General features: G+C 43.0%; 1 protein-coding gene across 1 annotated transcript in view; it reads right to left on the bottom strand.

The window, feature by feature from the left end:
* Window positions 1-2477: 2477 nt before the first annotated feature.
* REPS2 (RALBP1 associated Eps domain containing 2) overlaps window positions 2478-15877 on the bottom strand; it is a 118286-nt gene continuing 104886 nt past the window's right edge. Inside the window, exons 16-19 of the mRNA XM_014960182.1 lie at window positions 13891-13974; window positions 11101-11246; window positions 8921-9026; window positions 2478-7192 (exon numbers count right to left, since the gene is read on the bottom strand). Of these exons, the coding sequence (XP_014815668.1) occupies window positions 7124-7192; window positions 8921-9026; window positions 11101-11246; window positions 13891-13974 (405 nt within the window). The 3' untranslated portion in view covers window positions 2478-7123. The remainder of the gene's footprint in view (window positions 7193-8920; window positions 9027-11100; window positions 11247-13890; window positions 13975-15877) is intronic.

The following is a 15877-nucleotide window of genomic DNA, read 5'->3' as shown; positions in this document are numbered from 1 at the left end:
GTGACTGATGATGACTCTGGCAGCGCTGGTTTCTTTAGCATCCAAGCTGAGACACCCAAAAGGGAGTTGCTTTTCTGTTGGCGGAGAACGGTTCCTCCCAGCACAGCTCACCCCCAGGGCTAATTGCTTTTGGAAGTGCACACCTCCATCACCCAAGGTGATTACTCTGAAGGGAAATTGCTGTAAGAACTCATTAATGACACAGGAAGCCATTATTTCTCACTGAGTATACGGTGTCCTTTAGGAACAGCACGGGGCTGGGAAACAAGAAGCAGGTGAGATCACGTGCTGGCTTTTCCCTCTCAGATAAGAGCATGAAATCCGTAGTAAACAATGCACACTTTGTATTGGCCTGCCGAACACTGGCTTAAGGCACCCTAAACCTGTGACAGACAGCATGAACTGCTGAATTCCTTAAGTGACCTCAAAGGGGAACAGCTCACGTATCAAGTGGCAGTCCTACACCCAAGCCTCCGGATAGCGAGGTATCCAGCAGAGCTTTTCTAAGAACATTATCCTGTTGTGTGGGGGTAGAGCAAGATGTTGGAGGTGCAGTGAGTTCCCTGGTACCTCAGAAGCATGGTTACTTCCCCTTTTTCAGAGTAATTTTTTCCTCTCTGACCTGGTCCCACCAGAGCTGACATACTGCTTCCTTCTTCATGTTTCTCCTTGTTGGGCTCTGCATGTCATTTGCTGTCTTGGGGCTGCCATTGCTGACCCACCACTGCCCACCTCTGCAGGGTGAGGAGGTCCCGGTGGAGGGCCTGTGGCAGAGAGACCTTACCTGTGCGTCTGCCAGCTGTTCTGTCCATGTTTCATTGAAGATCACAGCACAGTGATGAGGAAGTTCCCTATATGAACCAAGGATGGGAAGTAAAAAAAATAACATTTCTTCTGGGAGCAGCCCAGCTAAGGGAAGAATCCCCCTCTTCCTCCCTTCTTCCCTCCTGCAAAAACCAGACTAGATGCAATATATAGCCTTGGTGTTGTCTAGCTCATCACATTTCTCATGCATAAAGCATCCTCAAAATGTCCCCAGATAAGACATTCTTCCTAGCTCATGCTATTTAAGTTAACAATCAATAAATGTAAACCAATTCAGGATTTAACCAGGAATACTCAGTATCTAGCAGGGGGACTACTGGGATAACACAGCTGGGACAAAGCTAATGCTGCTGCTTCCAGATGTGCCCAAAACAGTGGACACTGAGGCAACACTGGGGACTTGGAACTCTGCTGCAAACTGACCTCATCTACCCATAGTCTCTTGCTCCAAAGCACATTTGTTTGAGGGCATGCAGTGGCCAGGGGGGGTTCGTGGGGGAGACAGAACAGGAGGAGCGATGAGACCACCAGGTGAAAGAGCTCGGTCCCAGCTACTGGCTATGGAAACCTAGGGATTTTGTTCATTTGTAATTTTCCTTTATTGTGCTTTGCAGCAGAAGCCACGTGAGCATCCCATCTAAGCAGGCACGCTTGGGAGGCAGCACTACCTTAAAAACAGCAGATGGATAAAAAAGGACTTTTGAAGCTTCTTCTGTTTCTTTTCTTTCCCGCTTCCACTAGGAACTACTCTTCCAGAGCAGAAAGACACATCTTTTATTTTTTAAGGAAGATTACTGGAAACATGAATTTGAATACAGAGAGCCAATCTAGAATTGCACGAAGGCACCCCAGAGTACCATCTAATTGTAAAAACTAAGAATGGAAGAACCATCTAAATCCATCCCGCTGCCAATGCAGAATAGCTCCCTACAGGATATTTACAAGTTTTTAACGCCTTGGCCTTGTGCCTCACGTGCACCAGAGACATACTTTGAGGCCAATAAAACATCCCTTGTCATGGCTTAATGCCGTAAGAATTAATTTATCACTAATTATTTCCTCTTTTAAAGCCCTGCTCTTTGGATAGCTGTGACATAATTCTTCAAAATCACACTAGTTAAAGTGCAGATGTACACCGTCCCCTCCAGCTCCCTGCCCACAAAGGCCAGATATTCAAATGTTTTTCTTTTCCCCATTTAATTTCAGCTCTTGCAGTTGATAAGCAGCCAAAAACACTGATGATGGGGTGTGCTGGGGATTACAGTTCGAGTCCTCCTGCCCGGGCACCCTCAGACCAAGGGTCTGCTAGAAGCTTGGAAGGGCTTTTCATTCATGGTGGCGCTGCCCCAGTTAGAAAAGGATGAGCCTCATCGGGCTCCATCATGGTGAGAAGGCTGAATACAGACAAAGCGAGGCCTGACAAGGTAAAGATGAAGTTCTGACTTCATTGAAGCCTAAGGAAATATGATTTCACTTTAAGTCTCTCTCTGTCTCTCTCACATAGACACAATCCCAACGTTAAGTGATTTCATCTTTCATAGTTGAAGGTCAGCCATTTCAACACTGTATTTTTTCCACAGCGACTCACAGTTTCTGCTCTCCTGGCAGATCTGCACAGTCGACATCCTAAATAAACCACAAAAGCAAGGCAATTTGAAGTTATTGGACGCTTTTATTTTAATGTAGCACCCAGCTTCATATCACATACATTTTCCAAAATTAGATGGGCATAGTATAGAACACTATACATTTTGCAGCTCACCACGTGGACAGTCTGCAGCTGTGAAAACAAATTGCTTAAATCTGGCTATCTACTTTATAAGTTAAAATTCAAATATATAATAGCCTCAGGGTATTTTTTTTTTAGATTAACAACGATAATGCTTGCAATATGATTTTTTCTATATCAAAAAATCAGTAATAGAGTAAAACATAACGCATACGTTCATAGCACATTATCATGAAGATAACTGAAAAAAGCTTCAAAATACATCTTATCTTCTCAAAAGTACTATATCACTTGTTTGGGTGTTTTTCTCCTTGAAAAAATACTTTCACTCTTTAGTCAACAAATTGTGTGGCTTCATGAGAGCCTCTTTTCCTTCTTTTATAACCCTGTGCATTTTCTTGTCAAGGACTGTGTGTGCTGAAGGGTTGATGGTGCTGGGAAACGGACAGCCCTCGTTCCCTCACTAGCAACTTTTATAGGCTCTCTTTCTCCTAATCTGGAAGCTCAGCTGGGAGGAAAGCAGTTTACACACCACCAAAAGGCAATTTTCATATCATGCCCAATCCTAAATGCTTCCTGTGAAGGGTTCCCAGTCCCAACCATCTCTTTGGGGTCTTTTCAGTGTGGATGCAGATTTCCCAGCAGCAAAACTACCACCATGCAAGTAAAAACATTCTGGAGGTAATCTTTTGAGCTAAAAAGAATATTCACCAACTTACGAGTAACAGGGCCAAATCCACTAATCGCTAATATTTTTGCTCTGTCAGCAAAACTCTCTGGAAGAGAGAACTGAGAACTATCTGGAAAGAGGTGGTAATGTTTCCACAGCATCCTAGTATAAATCTAGTAACTAGGAGAAGGGCATTGATCATTAAGGATTGATGTTTGTTCACAGGCAGTTTGTTACAAGAAATGCCTCCGAAGTGGAAACTGTTCGCCTTGCTTAATTACTAGGTCATTATTTATATTTAAAGGCTCAAATAAAAATGGCTTGATCTACAAAGGCAACCAGTCACTACATTTAGCTGGGCATTTTTGCTTTTTCACCACTCAATTACCATGTATTGAAACAAATATTTCATAGGAAGGTATCGTCTGAAACATGAACAGATCCATAAAGAAATGCACAATCTGAAGGAAGACACGAGTGCACGTTTACACACACACACACACATGCCTCCACCGAGGAAGATCCTTAGCTGAGATGTGGACGAGCCTGTTTAAGAGCCTGCTCTACCTAGTCTTGTCCTTGGACAAAAATACTTAATTGTCCAAACTGGAATAGCTACAGGAAATTGAAGACTTAAAAGGGGGCACATGGTCTGCACATCCCCTCTGATGCAAGGAAGCCGTGCTCCAGCTCCTGTTCCCAGTTATCCTCTCTTGGTGGGCACGTTCTGCTCTGCTTGACTACCTACAGAAACCATGAACTGAGGAGAGTGAGACCTCACGCGTGGGAAGCTGCTCTTGCTCCTTGGTCAGGCTGTAAGCTGGGACAGGCAGATCCTGGCTACTATTCTGGGTCAGGCACATCAGGGGTTTAAAGCTGACTGCTCTCCTGTAGCTCAAGAAAGTGCCCTGAACATTGAGCAAACTGCTTGTGAGGTCTCCCTTTCTCACTAGATGGCCTCTCTTGAGTCTAGGGGCATCCACCATCCAAAGGTTCAGAATAGTAAAGGTTTCTGCAAGAAATGATGCTTTTGCTGTACCCACATTTTTCTAAAGGAAAAATATTTTTTGAGAAAATCTGTGATACTGGACTTAGATGTGAAATTTGACCAGCCAAGACCTGTTAATAGTAGCCTTGAGTGTAGCTGCATGGAGCAAATGCCGAAGCACTGTCTTACAGCTTCATGATGCCTTCTCCTCTCCCTCTCAAAATGCTAGCAATCCCCCAAAACCAGAGACACGTCTTCATTTTGCATGGGCTATCATGAATGCTTAAGTACTGAGCCATTCAGAAGAATAACTTCCTGCATCGTATGTAAAACACGCCAACATTTCTCCTTGAATATTTCACTTTACTCTCTTATGAAGTAGTGTATCACAGCCAAAATTTCATCAAACCGAATACAAATCAAGTCACACTCTACATCTTGATGCTGAGTGGGGCATATGATTGCATCCCTAAAAATGCAAGGATGGTTAAATTTTAAATTTATTAGTCCTGTGCTAGGTTAACAACTGAGTAAATATCTCGTTGTCAACTAACCAAGTATCCTAATTTCCAGTGAATGAAAAAAAACTCTGTACGTTAGAAGGAAGACATCTGAAAAAGACATATAAACCAGACTTCCACTCTTCCTCTGAGCAACACCTATTCCATGAATAAACCAAGTTAAATAAATGGGGGATTACTGTAGAAGAAGCTCCTATCAAACATGAGAAAGCCATCCACTGCCTTAAAAATGCAATGTGCACATGTTTTTGTAATCATTAAAAAGCTTTCCTTAAAAGTAACCCACAAAGATAAAAAACAAAGGTGCCACATAATTATTTTCTATTAACCTGTAGGGGTTTATTAACCAAATGACAATGCAAGAACTAAAAAGCAAAGAAAGAAAAAGTACTTAATCTCAGGAATGACTCAGTATTATGAAATAAACAACGGTAACTTCTAAACAGCACCGCCACTAGCAAGAGGGCAGTAGCTGCTTTGCAGCTTCCCAGAAAAGTTTGCAGTTCTCGCATTTTGTCACTGACCAGGAGTGACCCTCTGACCCCAGCTATGAACAGTCGCACAAAAGAAGTCCCAAATGCAGAGAAATGGTTGATGCTTGTTGACATAGTGGTGTTTAGTTGAATCGAAACCAATGTGTCACCAAAGCAGACTTTCAGTAACGATTCTGCAAATGCTTGCTTTCATGTTCAGGCTTCTGGATCCATGTCCCACATCCACATCCCCTTCAGCAAAAGCAGGCCGTTTCCTCATCACTCCAAACATTCCCGTTGATGTCTGCCTTATCTCTCAAAAAGCTTTTTTTGGCTTCTCCAGTGTCCCACTGATACCCCACTGCAGCTACTCCACGACAGACCCTGAAGGAAGGCTACCCAGCTGCTTCAAACCCTTCTTCTCCTTCCTCTCAGCCCTGGGGCCACCCTATAGCTACAGGGAGAAAGCACCACACCAACAACGGTAAAAAACTGCCGCATCGTTTCCGCAAAGCAAATGCGTACGCTTAAATTAGGTCAGCGAACAACAGGGCATGAAACACATGCAGCGTCACGTTTAAGATGGATAACAGGGAGGAGACATTCCCTTGCAGCAAAAGCACACATCATGTCCATGGAGGGAGCAGGGCTGACGCCGCTACGCCTGGAGTCCCCCAAGAAATAAAGCAACATTAGTTTGCCAGCTTCCCTTGTGAGAACGCAGACTGGAACCAAGGACCACCGCATCCACGGGGAAATTCCCTCTGAATTCAGTTGGCCCTAGATCACACCCTGGTAAAAAAATTAATCTTTGTTTCTTCATTTAGAAAGCAGATGGGTATTAGCAGCTTCATCCTATCAGTAGCATCTCCAGTGAGGTGTGAAGGAACCTTAAAGAAAGCCTGATGTAGAAAGCAATTATTTCCATCACACATTTTTATAACCTCATATATAGCACTTTTGCTGTCTTTCTTCTTCTGGAAATACAATTCTTGTACACAACCTTGAAACAAATCAACAGCTATTAAGAAAACAAAGCAGGCTAATACAAATGTACATAGAACAGATTTTATAAAAATGCCCCAAAGGCGTTTTTAACCTCTTGTTAGAAATACACTGTTGGTTAAAAATAAAAAAGAAAAAAAAGAAGAAGAAAAAAAAAAGCTATAAACCAGTGATCTCAAACATGCTACAAGTATGCAGAGATACCGGCAATTGCAAGCAAGTGATCAAACACTGGTGATAGGAAGCAGTTACAGCTCAAAAACCATATTTTTTTGTAACTTCCAAAATAATTAAATTTTAGTATTTTTTACTGTTCTCTCACACGATTTGAACTTACAAAATACAAGCTCTCTAACATTAAAATACATCCGTGATTGCATAATAAACAGTGCTAAGAAAATAATTATCTGACGTGATTGCGGATAAAGACTCTGTATGTCTAGTGAGTTTTATTCTTGTAGCACGTTAAACCCCCAGGTACTCTACCATGGTACAACCCTACAGGAATCAGTAACAGCCAGAAGCCCATCTCAGAGTATGAGTTTTAAATTTAAGCAAGAATTCAGGAATGCTGTACCTCTTAATGACCGGGGCAGGAGGTGCTGCCAGAAGGCATATAAATCAGGAATTCTTTATATAAATAAAATACTCTCAGGTTATTCATTCCAGCGATAAACTGCATTTACACGTTGGGCTGGGAAGAGGGAGGACAGAAGGCGAAGCATCCCTCTGCAGTCAGATATCTGTTTTCTGTACCTGCTTTACCTGCCAAGGCAAAGGCGTGCAGCAGGGTGAAGGGAGACCCGACAAGGTGGTCCACCCCACTGCCACCACCCTCAGCAGACCCCCTGCCCAGCCACGCTGCCCTCCTCTCCTCGGTGAGGCTGTCGGGACACTGGCTCTGCAGGGAGGTCACAAGACGGTGACGGGACGTAGCTGCTCCAGCTGCGTTTCCAAGGCAATGCGCTCCTTGTGAACCTCCTGCAGGAGGCAGAGAGATGGGCTGTTAACTTTTGGGATGCTCGCACGCACCACCCAGCTCCCAGTAGAGATCAGCCAGGCAACCTGCTGGCATTGACTGGAAGCTCTGCCGGTTAAGAAACTCTCCTTGCAGCCTCAAAACACTGTACCAATGCCATGCAACGACCCTGCATGTCCGTCTGCAGCCTCCTCCTGATGGTGGGGCAATACGGAGGCTCAGTCATTTGCTTGGGTGATCATGGAGAGGAGCAGTCACTCATCCACTGGCCAGTGCAATATCTTGGGCCAGTTTGGCAATTTTACCAAAGAAAATGAGGTTACTTTGAAATCACAGTTCCCTCTAAGCTGCATTTTTTTTTAAAAGAAGTTTTTGGTTCATGCAAACAATCTCTTTCCTATTAGAAATGAATGAGACTTAGACTTTCTAAGACAACACAGACTTTGCAATCTACCTTTTCGGCAAATATGGCCAGAAGCTCATCAGTCTGGGTCAGAAACTAACTGTGAAGGCTTTGGGGATCAGCTATTTTGGGAAAGCCTCTCCTGGTCTCAAGGCTGCCCCTGAGGGGCACCCAGCTCTTGCTGACTTCCCGTCAAAGGCCTCCTGGCCTGTCTGGGAGCCAGGCTGACCTGTGACTCCTCCAGGCTTTGGTAGCAAATTTGGGCAGCCCCAGCTCAGGAGCACATCTGAACACTCCCCACACCTCAGTGGAAGCTGTGCCTGAGGGATACCCATGATGTCTTTGGGTCCCCATAAAAACATAAATGCCCTGCTCCACCAGAAAGCTTCCAGGCAGCAATACAACTTGAAGGACAAGTTCAGTTTTCTGCTCTTGTGGGAACTCAGGCAAATCTCTGTCTTTACGTGTTGCCTTCACCCTGCAGTACAACACAGATAACAGCACTGGCCTCTTTCCTGCAGGTCGGGGAGTTTAAGCAAGCTGAAGATAGTGCATGGAAGCAGATAAAACCTGAGCCAAGGAATGATGGCAATGTGCTGTCATTAAAAGCTTTCACCCCCACGCTTATTTCAATCACCATCCTATATTTTGCTGTGATTTCAGTATAGAGCATCCAACCAGTTAAAAAATATGTTAAAGCAAAGTTGAACATGCAAACTTTCACCTTGACTGAAGAGAAAGTTTAACTGAGGATTCACCTCCCTTTCCAGACAAGTGTGTTCATAATATAAAAGGAGGAAAAAGCTGTAACAGCTGAAAAACTAAAATCTGTATAATACCTTTGGACTGAGAAAACAGAAAAACCAGAACTGACATTTATAAGAAAACAGCCCCTTGAGAAAATGTTAAAAGACAAGTCAGCAGAGATTACAAATCAGTGTTAGGTGTTCACATAAAGCATGGTTTAGCCTGTCCATGTGTACCAAATGCCTGACTCCAGGAGACAGTTACGTCTGACCAGAAGACAAGGAAGTTATGAGTGAGTTGCTTTTCTGCACTAGGTGACATCATCACTTTATTAAACTTTTCAGAAAGGTGAAGTTCACCCTTTAGACTTACTCCAACTGCCAGCAGAGCTGCATGCACGTGGGTAATAGCTTTTCCCAGAAAGCCCCATCCTACCCACTCATACAGTATAGTTACTCCCTTCCAGAAAGCAGGAAATAACAGTAGGTTTCATCTGAGAGGATGAACAAAGTTCTCTGCTGGAGGTGACACATAACTGATTGCAGGGAGCTTTGTCACTGATTTTCAATGCATTCCTTACCTTCAGCTGCTGCTGGAGCTCACTGTTCAACCTGGCGAGCACAGCATTGGCTTCTTTGTTTTTTCGTATAGCAGTCTGAATAGCCCTTTTCTGCTTGGAAGACTGTCTGCCAGACAGATAAATACAAAACATTTCAATTAAGAGCTTCAACAGTGGCTGGTGCTAGAAGACCAGCCATCCATTTTGCGTGTCTGTACTCTATACACACTGGACTACACTTCACAGACAAGGTACAAACTGCGCATTTAAGAGAAGAAAAATGTAGCACTGAAATGAGACGGCTGAATCAGGTAGACTATTTGAAAATAAAACAGTCACACTTGTTAACCTGAATGCCAGAAATATTTTAGGCCACCTCAATTGCTTAAAAATCACTGCATTCTGATTCAGCTTAAGAATAATCCTTCATAGCTGTAATTATTGCAGCATCTTTGCCTTAGCGTTTTTCAAACACTTGTAGAGTTTAAAGATTCAGGAATGGGTGAGAGAAAATACAAAAATCATTCTATGTGGAAAGAAAGGACATCTGCGTGAAAATACTGTCTCAGATTTTTTAGGGCACTGCTGATTCCGTTGTTTCTTTACTTCAAAAATTAATCTTTTTTTCATTCAAAGCAGTAATTTCCACCAAAACCATCTGACGTCGCACAAGAAGATGGCTTATGGACTTTCCTCATCTCTTTTGCTGCTTAACTTTTTTTGCTCCTATTATTATTATTACCCTATAGCCCATGGTAACTGATCTGAAAGAAACTACAGTTAGGTAGACAGGTACAAAAGGACACAGCTCTCTACATAAGGACCAACCTACTCCAAGAAAGAGGGGAACAGGAAAAAGGAAGGAAAATACAGAAAATACTGGCTGAATATCCAAGCCTTTTTCCAAATAGATTATTTTAAAGTTTTGCATGAGGCATCAAGAGTTTTTTAATGACAAATTTGATCTAAAAAAGATGCTCTATTTAAATAAGGTCTATAGGGGTACACAGTCCCCATCAGCTCTTCCTCTTAAAAAAGCTGATGGCACTGATCTTTGCAAAAAAATCTGTTTCACAGCACAGGCAGGTCTTTATGCTGTTATCTTCCAGTGAACTGACAGTTTTCTGCTTCATGATTTTGCTTCAAACTACTCTCCATAGGCTATAAAGTAATAATGGTAAGAAAAAATAAAAAACAGGGAGCTATACCTCCATGGTCATTTAAACATTTTAGGAAAGATAGAGACATGACAGGATTAAGTCAAGATGCTAACAAATGCTGTTATCTTTCTTTGAACCACTATGGAATATGCACTCCCAAAGCACAAAATAGCACTTTAAGGGCATCCTAGGAGCCTTATTACTTATTCTAATCTCCAACTATGCAGCACAGATTCAGTCTACTGATAAACAGTTTGCCAAGAAGCACTCAACTGATTTGGGCAGCTCGGTTTTCTTTCAGACAAAACCAGATGTCTTTGCAAGGCTTTGGGTGAAGGCAGGCTATAACGTTTGCACACTGTTTCAGTGGAGGGAGATGTATAGACTCTATAGGGCTTCAAGTGCCTTTGCTTACCATTTGCACAGCCCCTTCTCCACGGCTATTAAATAAATACAGGGTGAAATCCCTACAAGTCTTCGCTGCTGACAGCTTCAACAGCTATATTTATGGCAGTAAACAACATATGCTGGGTTTTGGCAATTATCGGATTATCACAAGTGGTCTACAAGTGGCTCATACCAGTGGCGAGCTCACTTCTAACCTGCCTTGCCATGAAGAAACATCATAAGAATATGACCAACATCAAGTACTTCGTGACTCAACTTCCTGGGCACTTATTTAGTCACATCTGTCCACAAGAATGAGCAAAATTCCAGAAGATACATGTAAGGCAAAACCACACACCCACAGAGGTAAAAGGAGTTGCGTTAGAGATGCTGGTTGAACAGCGAGGCTTGCTCTTCAGACGTGTCTACCAGCTACAGAGGTAGGACACCTTTGAAGAGGCTATCCATCAAGTATCATCAGCTTATACAGTCACTACAAACTTAGTCTGCATTTGAGAAGACAGATGTAGATTTCAGAGACCTGCATCTTGTGGAGCATTCCCAAACCCAGAACTATTAAGCACAAAATTACACAAAAGGCAAACCCTGCCACATCAGATCTCACAGTTTGGCACGCTTGGTACGGATTTTTACTTTTGGACTGGGAGGTGAGGCTTGACTGCTGGCAGGGAAGAAGTCACATTTATGGTGGGAGAAAGCTCGGGGGTCTCCAGCCCCTGCGTCTCCGTCCGGAGCTTCCTGCGGGCAGGTTTGGAGGGTGGCTGAGCAAGAACAACCTCCTGCAAGGGAGAAGCACAGCAACGTTAAGTCAGGCCATGTGTCTCCTGCCATTACGCTGGGGAATACTTGTGACATAGAAATTGCTGACAGCTGGCCTAAGATTTCATAATTTAAAAGAGGTACAGAGCCTAATTCAAATTTGGTAATAGCCTCTCAGGTTTCTGACTTCGAAAAAAGGAACAATAACTCCCGCAACCCCTTAATGAATGAAATGATTATACTGGTGTTTTGTCTTCATCTGGATGACATGCTCTTCGGAACTGGAATGTACAGCTCCATGCACCTTTGCAGGGAGGGTGAAGGGGGGAGTATAAATACAAACACCGGCCCCCAGTTGACCCAAAAGCATTACAACCAAAACAAGATTTATTTTTCATTATGCTCAGTTGGTAAAAATCAATAATCAATCACTTGCATCCCAACTTACTACCTCACCCCATCTGGCATTGAGTCTCTCCCTTCTCCTCCCCTCCTCTCTTACATGAAGCAACACTGAAAATAGTTTAGAAAGGCACATGTATAAAATTATCCATGCAAAATTAAGACTGAAAATAGTTTAGAAAGGCACATGTATATAAAATTATCCATGCAAAAATAAAATGTTGGAAACATAGAAGGATAGTTACTCCTCTTAATAAGTTACATCAGAGAGATAAGGTAAAACAAAAAGTCTTGGATTTTTATGCCTTTAATGGTAAGCGTTTTCATTATTTTAAAATAAGACATCCTTTCTTCTGCAATGAGAAGCAGTTTTAATGACTTAAAGCTGTTTAAAATCTGAACTATATCCTTTTCAGTGTATTTTATTATTAGATCTTTTAGAAGAGAGATAACTATTACTGCTCTATTTAATGAATGAGAAAGCTAAGACTCAAAAAGATGAAGCAACTTGACAAAAGCGATACATTTAGTGTCACAGTCAAGACCAGGGACCAGATTTTGTTATCGCTTCCACAGTGTGCATTTTACTGGGCCAGACTATCTTCCTTACTCTGTTTTGGCCAAGTGTTAATAAAACATGAAAAAAAAAAAAAAGAGGCAGTATTTAATGACCCAGCAATCATAAGAAAATATAACAAAAAATGTGGTAGTAAGCAGTCCGACTCAGCAGAAGAGACAACTAACGGTGATACAGAATGAAACCGACATAAGACCATCAATAATTAGTATTAGAGGGATTACAATTGGTAGAGGAATTAGAATTATAAGGGAACAAGGGGTTTCAACATTAAAAACAGAGCTTTTGCCATTACTGAAAAAAAAATAGACCTAAAAATATTATGAAAGCTTTGATAAGGACGTCAGCACATCAGCACTGCACACATCTCAGATAACACTGTGCTCTGAACCCCTGTGTGTATGTGCAGCTCCCTGCAAACACATGACGTACGGCAAGTGAGGACCTTGCCAATGCCTTCTGCAACTATAAACTGCTGGGACGACAAATGCACAATCCCAGTCTGCCCTGAACTGCCCCAAACCTACCAAACCCCTAGGATAAATCCCTCTTCCATTTCAAATGCAATACTGGAAGAAATGATTCAAGACCTAAAAGCAGAGCCCTCCGCAGGGGCACTTTGGTTGGTGTTTCGGAGGGTGGGTCAGCACTGTGCCAACAACCTGCTTCCTGCACCCTGGAGCCTGGGGCTTCTCTGTATTTTAGGGAGTCAGGTGGGATGAGGGCGAGCATGAAGTAGGTGGACCACATGGATTTCAGGGCTGCAAAGCAGAGGAAGGAAGAAGCAAGGGCTAGGCTAGTAGCAGCATGCAGTGAGCACAAGTGGACGTTGCCCTGAAAGCCCTATTGCATATAGCAAATTACACTGGACATTTGTCTGTGTCCTTCATTAGGGTAAGAAGTGTGATGATGCTCCCTGGGCAAGATATGCACTAGGTACAGCTCCTGACAATAGTTCTTGGTTGGGTGAGCAAAGGTCTTGTAGGTGCTCCCCAGCTGCAGGAGAGGGCAGAGCAGGGAGGACTTGCATTTGTCCCCCATCAAAAACCTCTTCTGGATGGGGCTGGTGGAAGGAGGTGGTGGGAGCTTGACTAGGAGTGGGGAAAGCCTCACAGCAATTGCTAAGGCCACTCCATCCCTAAGCAAGGCCCTGTGAAGACTGCCATTGCAATTTCAGTACTTACTTTATACAAATGATAAGTTCACGCAAAAACATACTCGAAACTGCACATCTTGAGCAAACTCTCCCAACCTACGTACACTTAGTTGCAGATTCTGACCCCTAGCAAACAGGTGTGGTTACATCAAAACTGAATCCTCAATAACTGGAAGCAAAAAGCACGTCATAATTTGAAAGAATTACAGGGGGGCAGGGGTCAAGTACAATCAACCCCTTTTTTGTCTTCCCTAAGGCTCCACAAGCCCCTATTGATTTGAAACAAATGGCAAGCTGCCTCTTTTAAAGCACGTGCATCAATGTGCATGTACTAAGAGCTTTCTTAATGATTTATCTGAGCTGATGTCACACGTGATCCCGGTTCTCTCTAGCGTCTTGACCTCCAGAGAAGGTAAACATGTAAAAATGTAACCTTAACCCTCCATTTAATTGCTTTAAAACTTAAAGCAACCGCATTTTTAGATGAAGGCAAATCACTCCACAATGGTACAGCAAGTGCAGGTCTCACCTTTTTTGCTGAACTGTTTTCTTCTGCCTGCGACGGGGGTCTATTCATCTGAGGATGTAATTCAACCTCAGATACTTGCTCTGTCTGCAACAACAAATCAATCATTGCTACACCCAGAAAACGACTAGCAGTCACATACAATGAAGTCAAGGAAAGGAAACGTTACACACAAAAGAAAAGTTACTTTAACAATTCAACAGTAGGGGAAACAGAGATCCAGGGTGACAGCTGAATGGATGACATATGTCTTTTGCAGATTTTTAATGAAACCGTTTTCTTGCACTTTATTGTGCTAGGAAAACAAGAGAAAAGTTTTTTTCTGTGGAGCATTAGGAATCATGTCTCTGAATGTAAATGACCTAGTAGCCAGAGTTTCTTCTGGAGTTACCCTTGGGGGAGGTGGATAAAAGCTGGAAAGATCTTGGTTGCGCCCTGTCACCTTATCATCTCCTGAAACTGATGAAAATTCATCGGAGTAAGCCTCTGTCTTTGAAGTTTGCAAAGCTGGAGTGAGAAAGCCTGAATTATATCAAAAATCCCAGTGAAGTTACTGAAAACACAAGTCATAAAAAAAGCCAAATAAATCTTCTTCCCTCCTCCCTTCTCACGTTTCAAACCAAAACCGAGCTGAACACTCATCACACAGGTCTACACTTGGGCAAAACAAACCACCCTGCCCCCAGAATACGTGACCGAGCAGCAGGTTAAAACACAGGTTAATCCCTTGCTTTGCCTCTCCTGAAATCTCCCAGGATCTTTCCATTTGCTTCACCAGGACAGGGTGAAGCGCAGCACATCAGCTACGGGAGGGCAGCAGGATTTGGAGCTACCCATCCCCAGGCGTGCTGCAGCAAACACGGTATAAATACAACATAAACACGGTATGAACACGGTGGGGCTGTTTTCTGTCCAGAAGGTATGGGCTGGCTCTGTGAGATGGGGAAGGCAGGCAGGAGCAGGGAAGCTGAGGGCACTTGGCACCGGCAGACGACCTCTTCTCTTCCCCAACTTCTGCCAAGTGGGATCCCAGCTGGCAACCAGCCCCCAGGCAGGAGAAGCAACCCACCATCCAGCTCCCTCCTCAAAAATGGCTCATTTCTACGCAGGTGAAAGCCTGCGTTTAAAACCAACTTCAAGGCAAAGGTCAAACTTTAGAAGAGCCAGGATTTTAGCCATAAAAACAATCCTAACAACCTGATGCACGCTGAGGAACCTAATTCGCTGCTGTCAAGAGATTTCTGCATAGGCCCATCAAGCTCTGCAGCGGTCACAAGCTTCCCAACGCTTAACTGTAAGTTAAATAAAAAATGACAGAAAGCACGGCATTTGGTGCATTTAAAAAGGGGGGACTTTTTCATACCACTTCCATTTCTTTCACAACACACACAGACAATAAGAGCTGTACAGAAAGCTGCAGGGGAAACGCGCTTCTGTCAGGTTACTGCTGTTCTCCAACCGTACGGTGTTGAACATGTGCAGAGAGGAGGGAGATTTGTCATCTTTTTTTAAAGCGCATGTGAAATGCCTCTGGAGAGGAGGAAAAGGTACCTTGGCTGACAAGATTTCTCTCCTCCCCCCTCCTCTAAGTGTGCTACATCTCTAGTGCTACCTCATGGTTAAGAAAACCCACAAAACAAACCCACCCTGTAATTTTCCGGTATTATTTGAATATTAGTATCTTAAATATTTGGATTTCGGTAACTATTTGATACTAACATTTCAATTCTGGAAAGCTTCTTATATAGTGGTAGATTTCTCATACAAACAGGAAAGCAAAAGGAAAAAAAGCAATCTTTTTTTCTGTCTACAAAAACCAACGACCCTTAAAAGTGCATTTAACATAACAGAGCATTTCTTTATCAGCAAGCTGAATAGCCCCTAACCTCCCTGATTTTTACAACCACTTCTTATAAATTTGAAAGAAATGAAGGCTCTAAGCAATGGTAACAGTAGCCTGGCCATGTCCATGAAGCCTTCATGAATGATT

This window comes from Calidris pugnax, unplaced genomic scaffold, assembly GCF_001431845.1.
Source record: "Calidris pugnax isolate Ruff unplaced genomic scaffold, ASM143184v1 scaffold188, whole genome shotgun sequence".
In the NCBI taxonomy this organism is placed as follows: domain Eukaryota; kingdom Metazoa; phylum Chordata; class Aves; order Charadriiformes; family Scolopacidae; genus Calidris; species Calidris pugnax.
The sequence above is the reverse complement of the archived record's forward strand: the minus strand, read 5'-3'. Positions and strand labels throughout refer to the sequence as shown.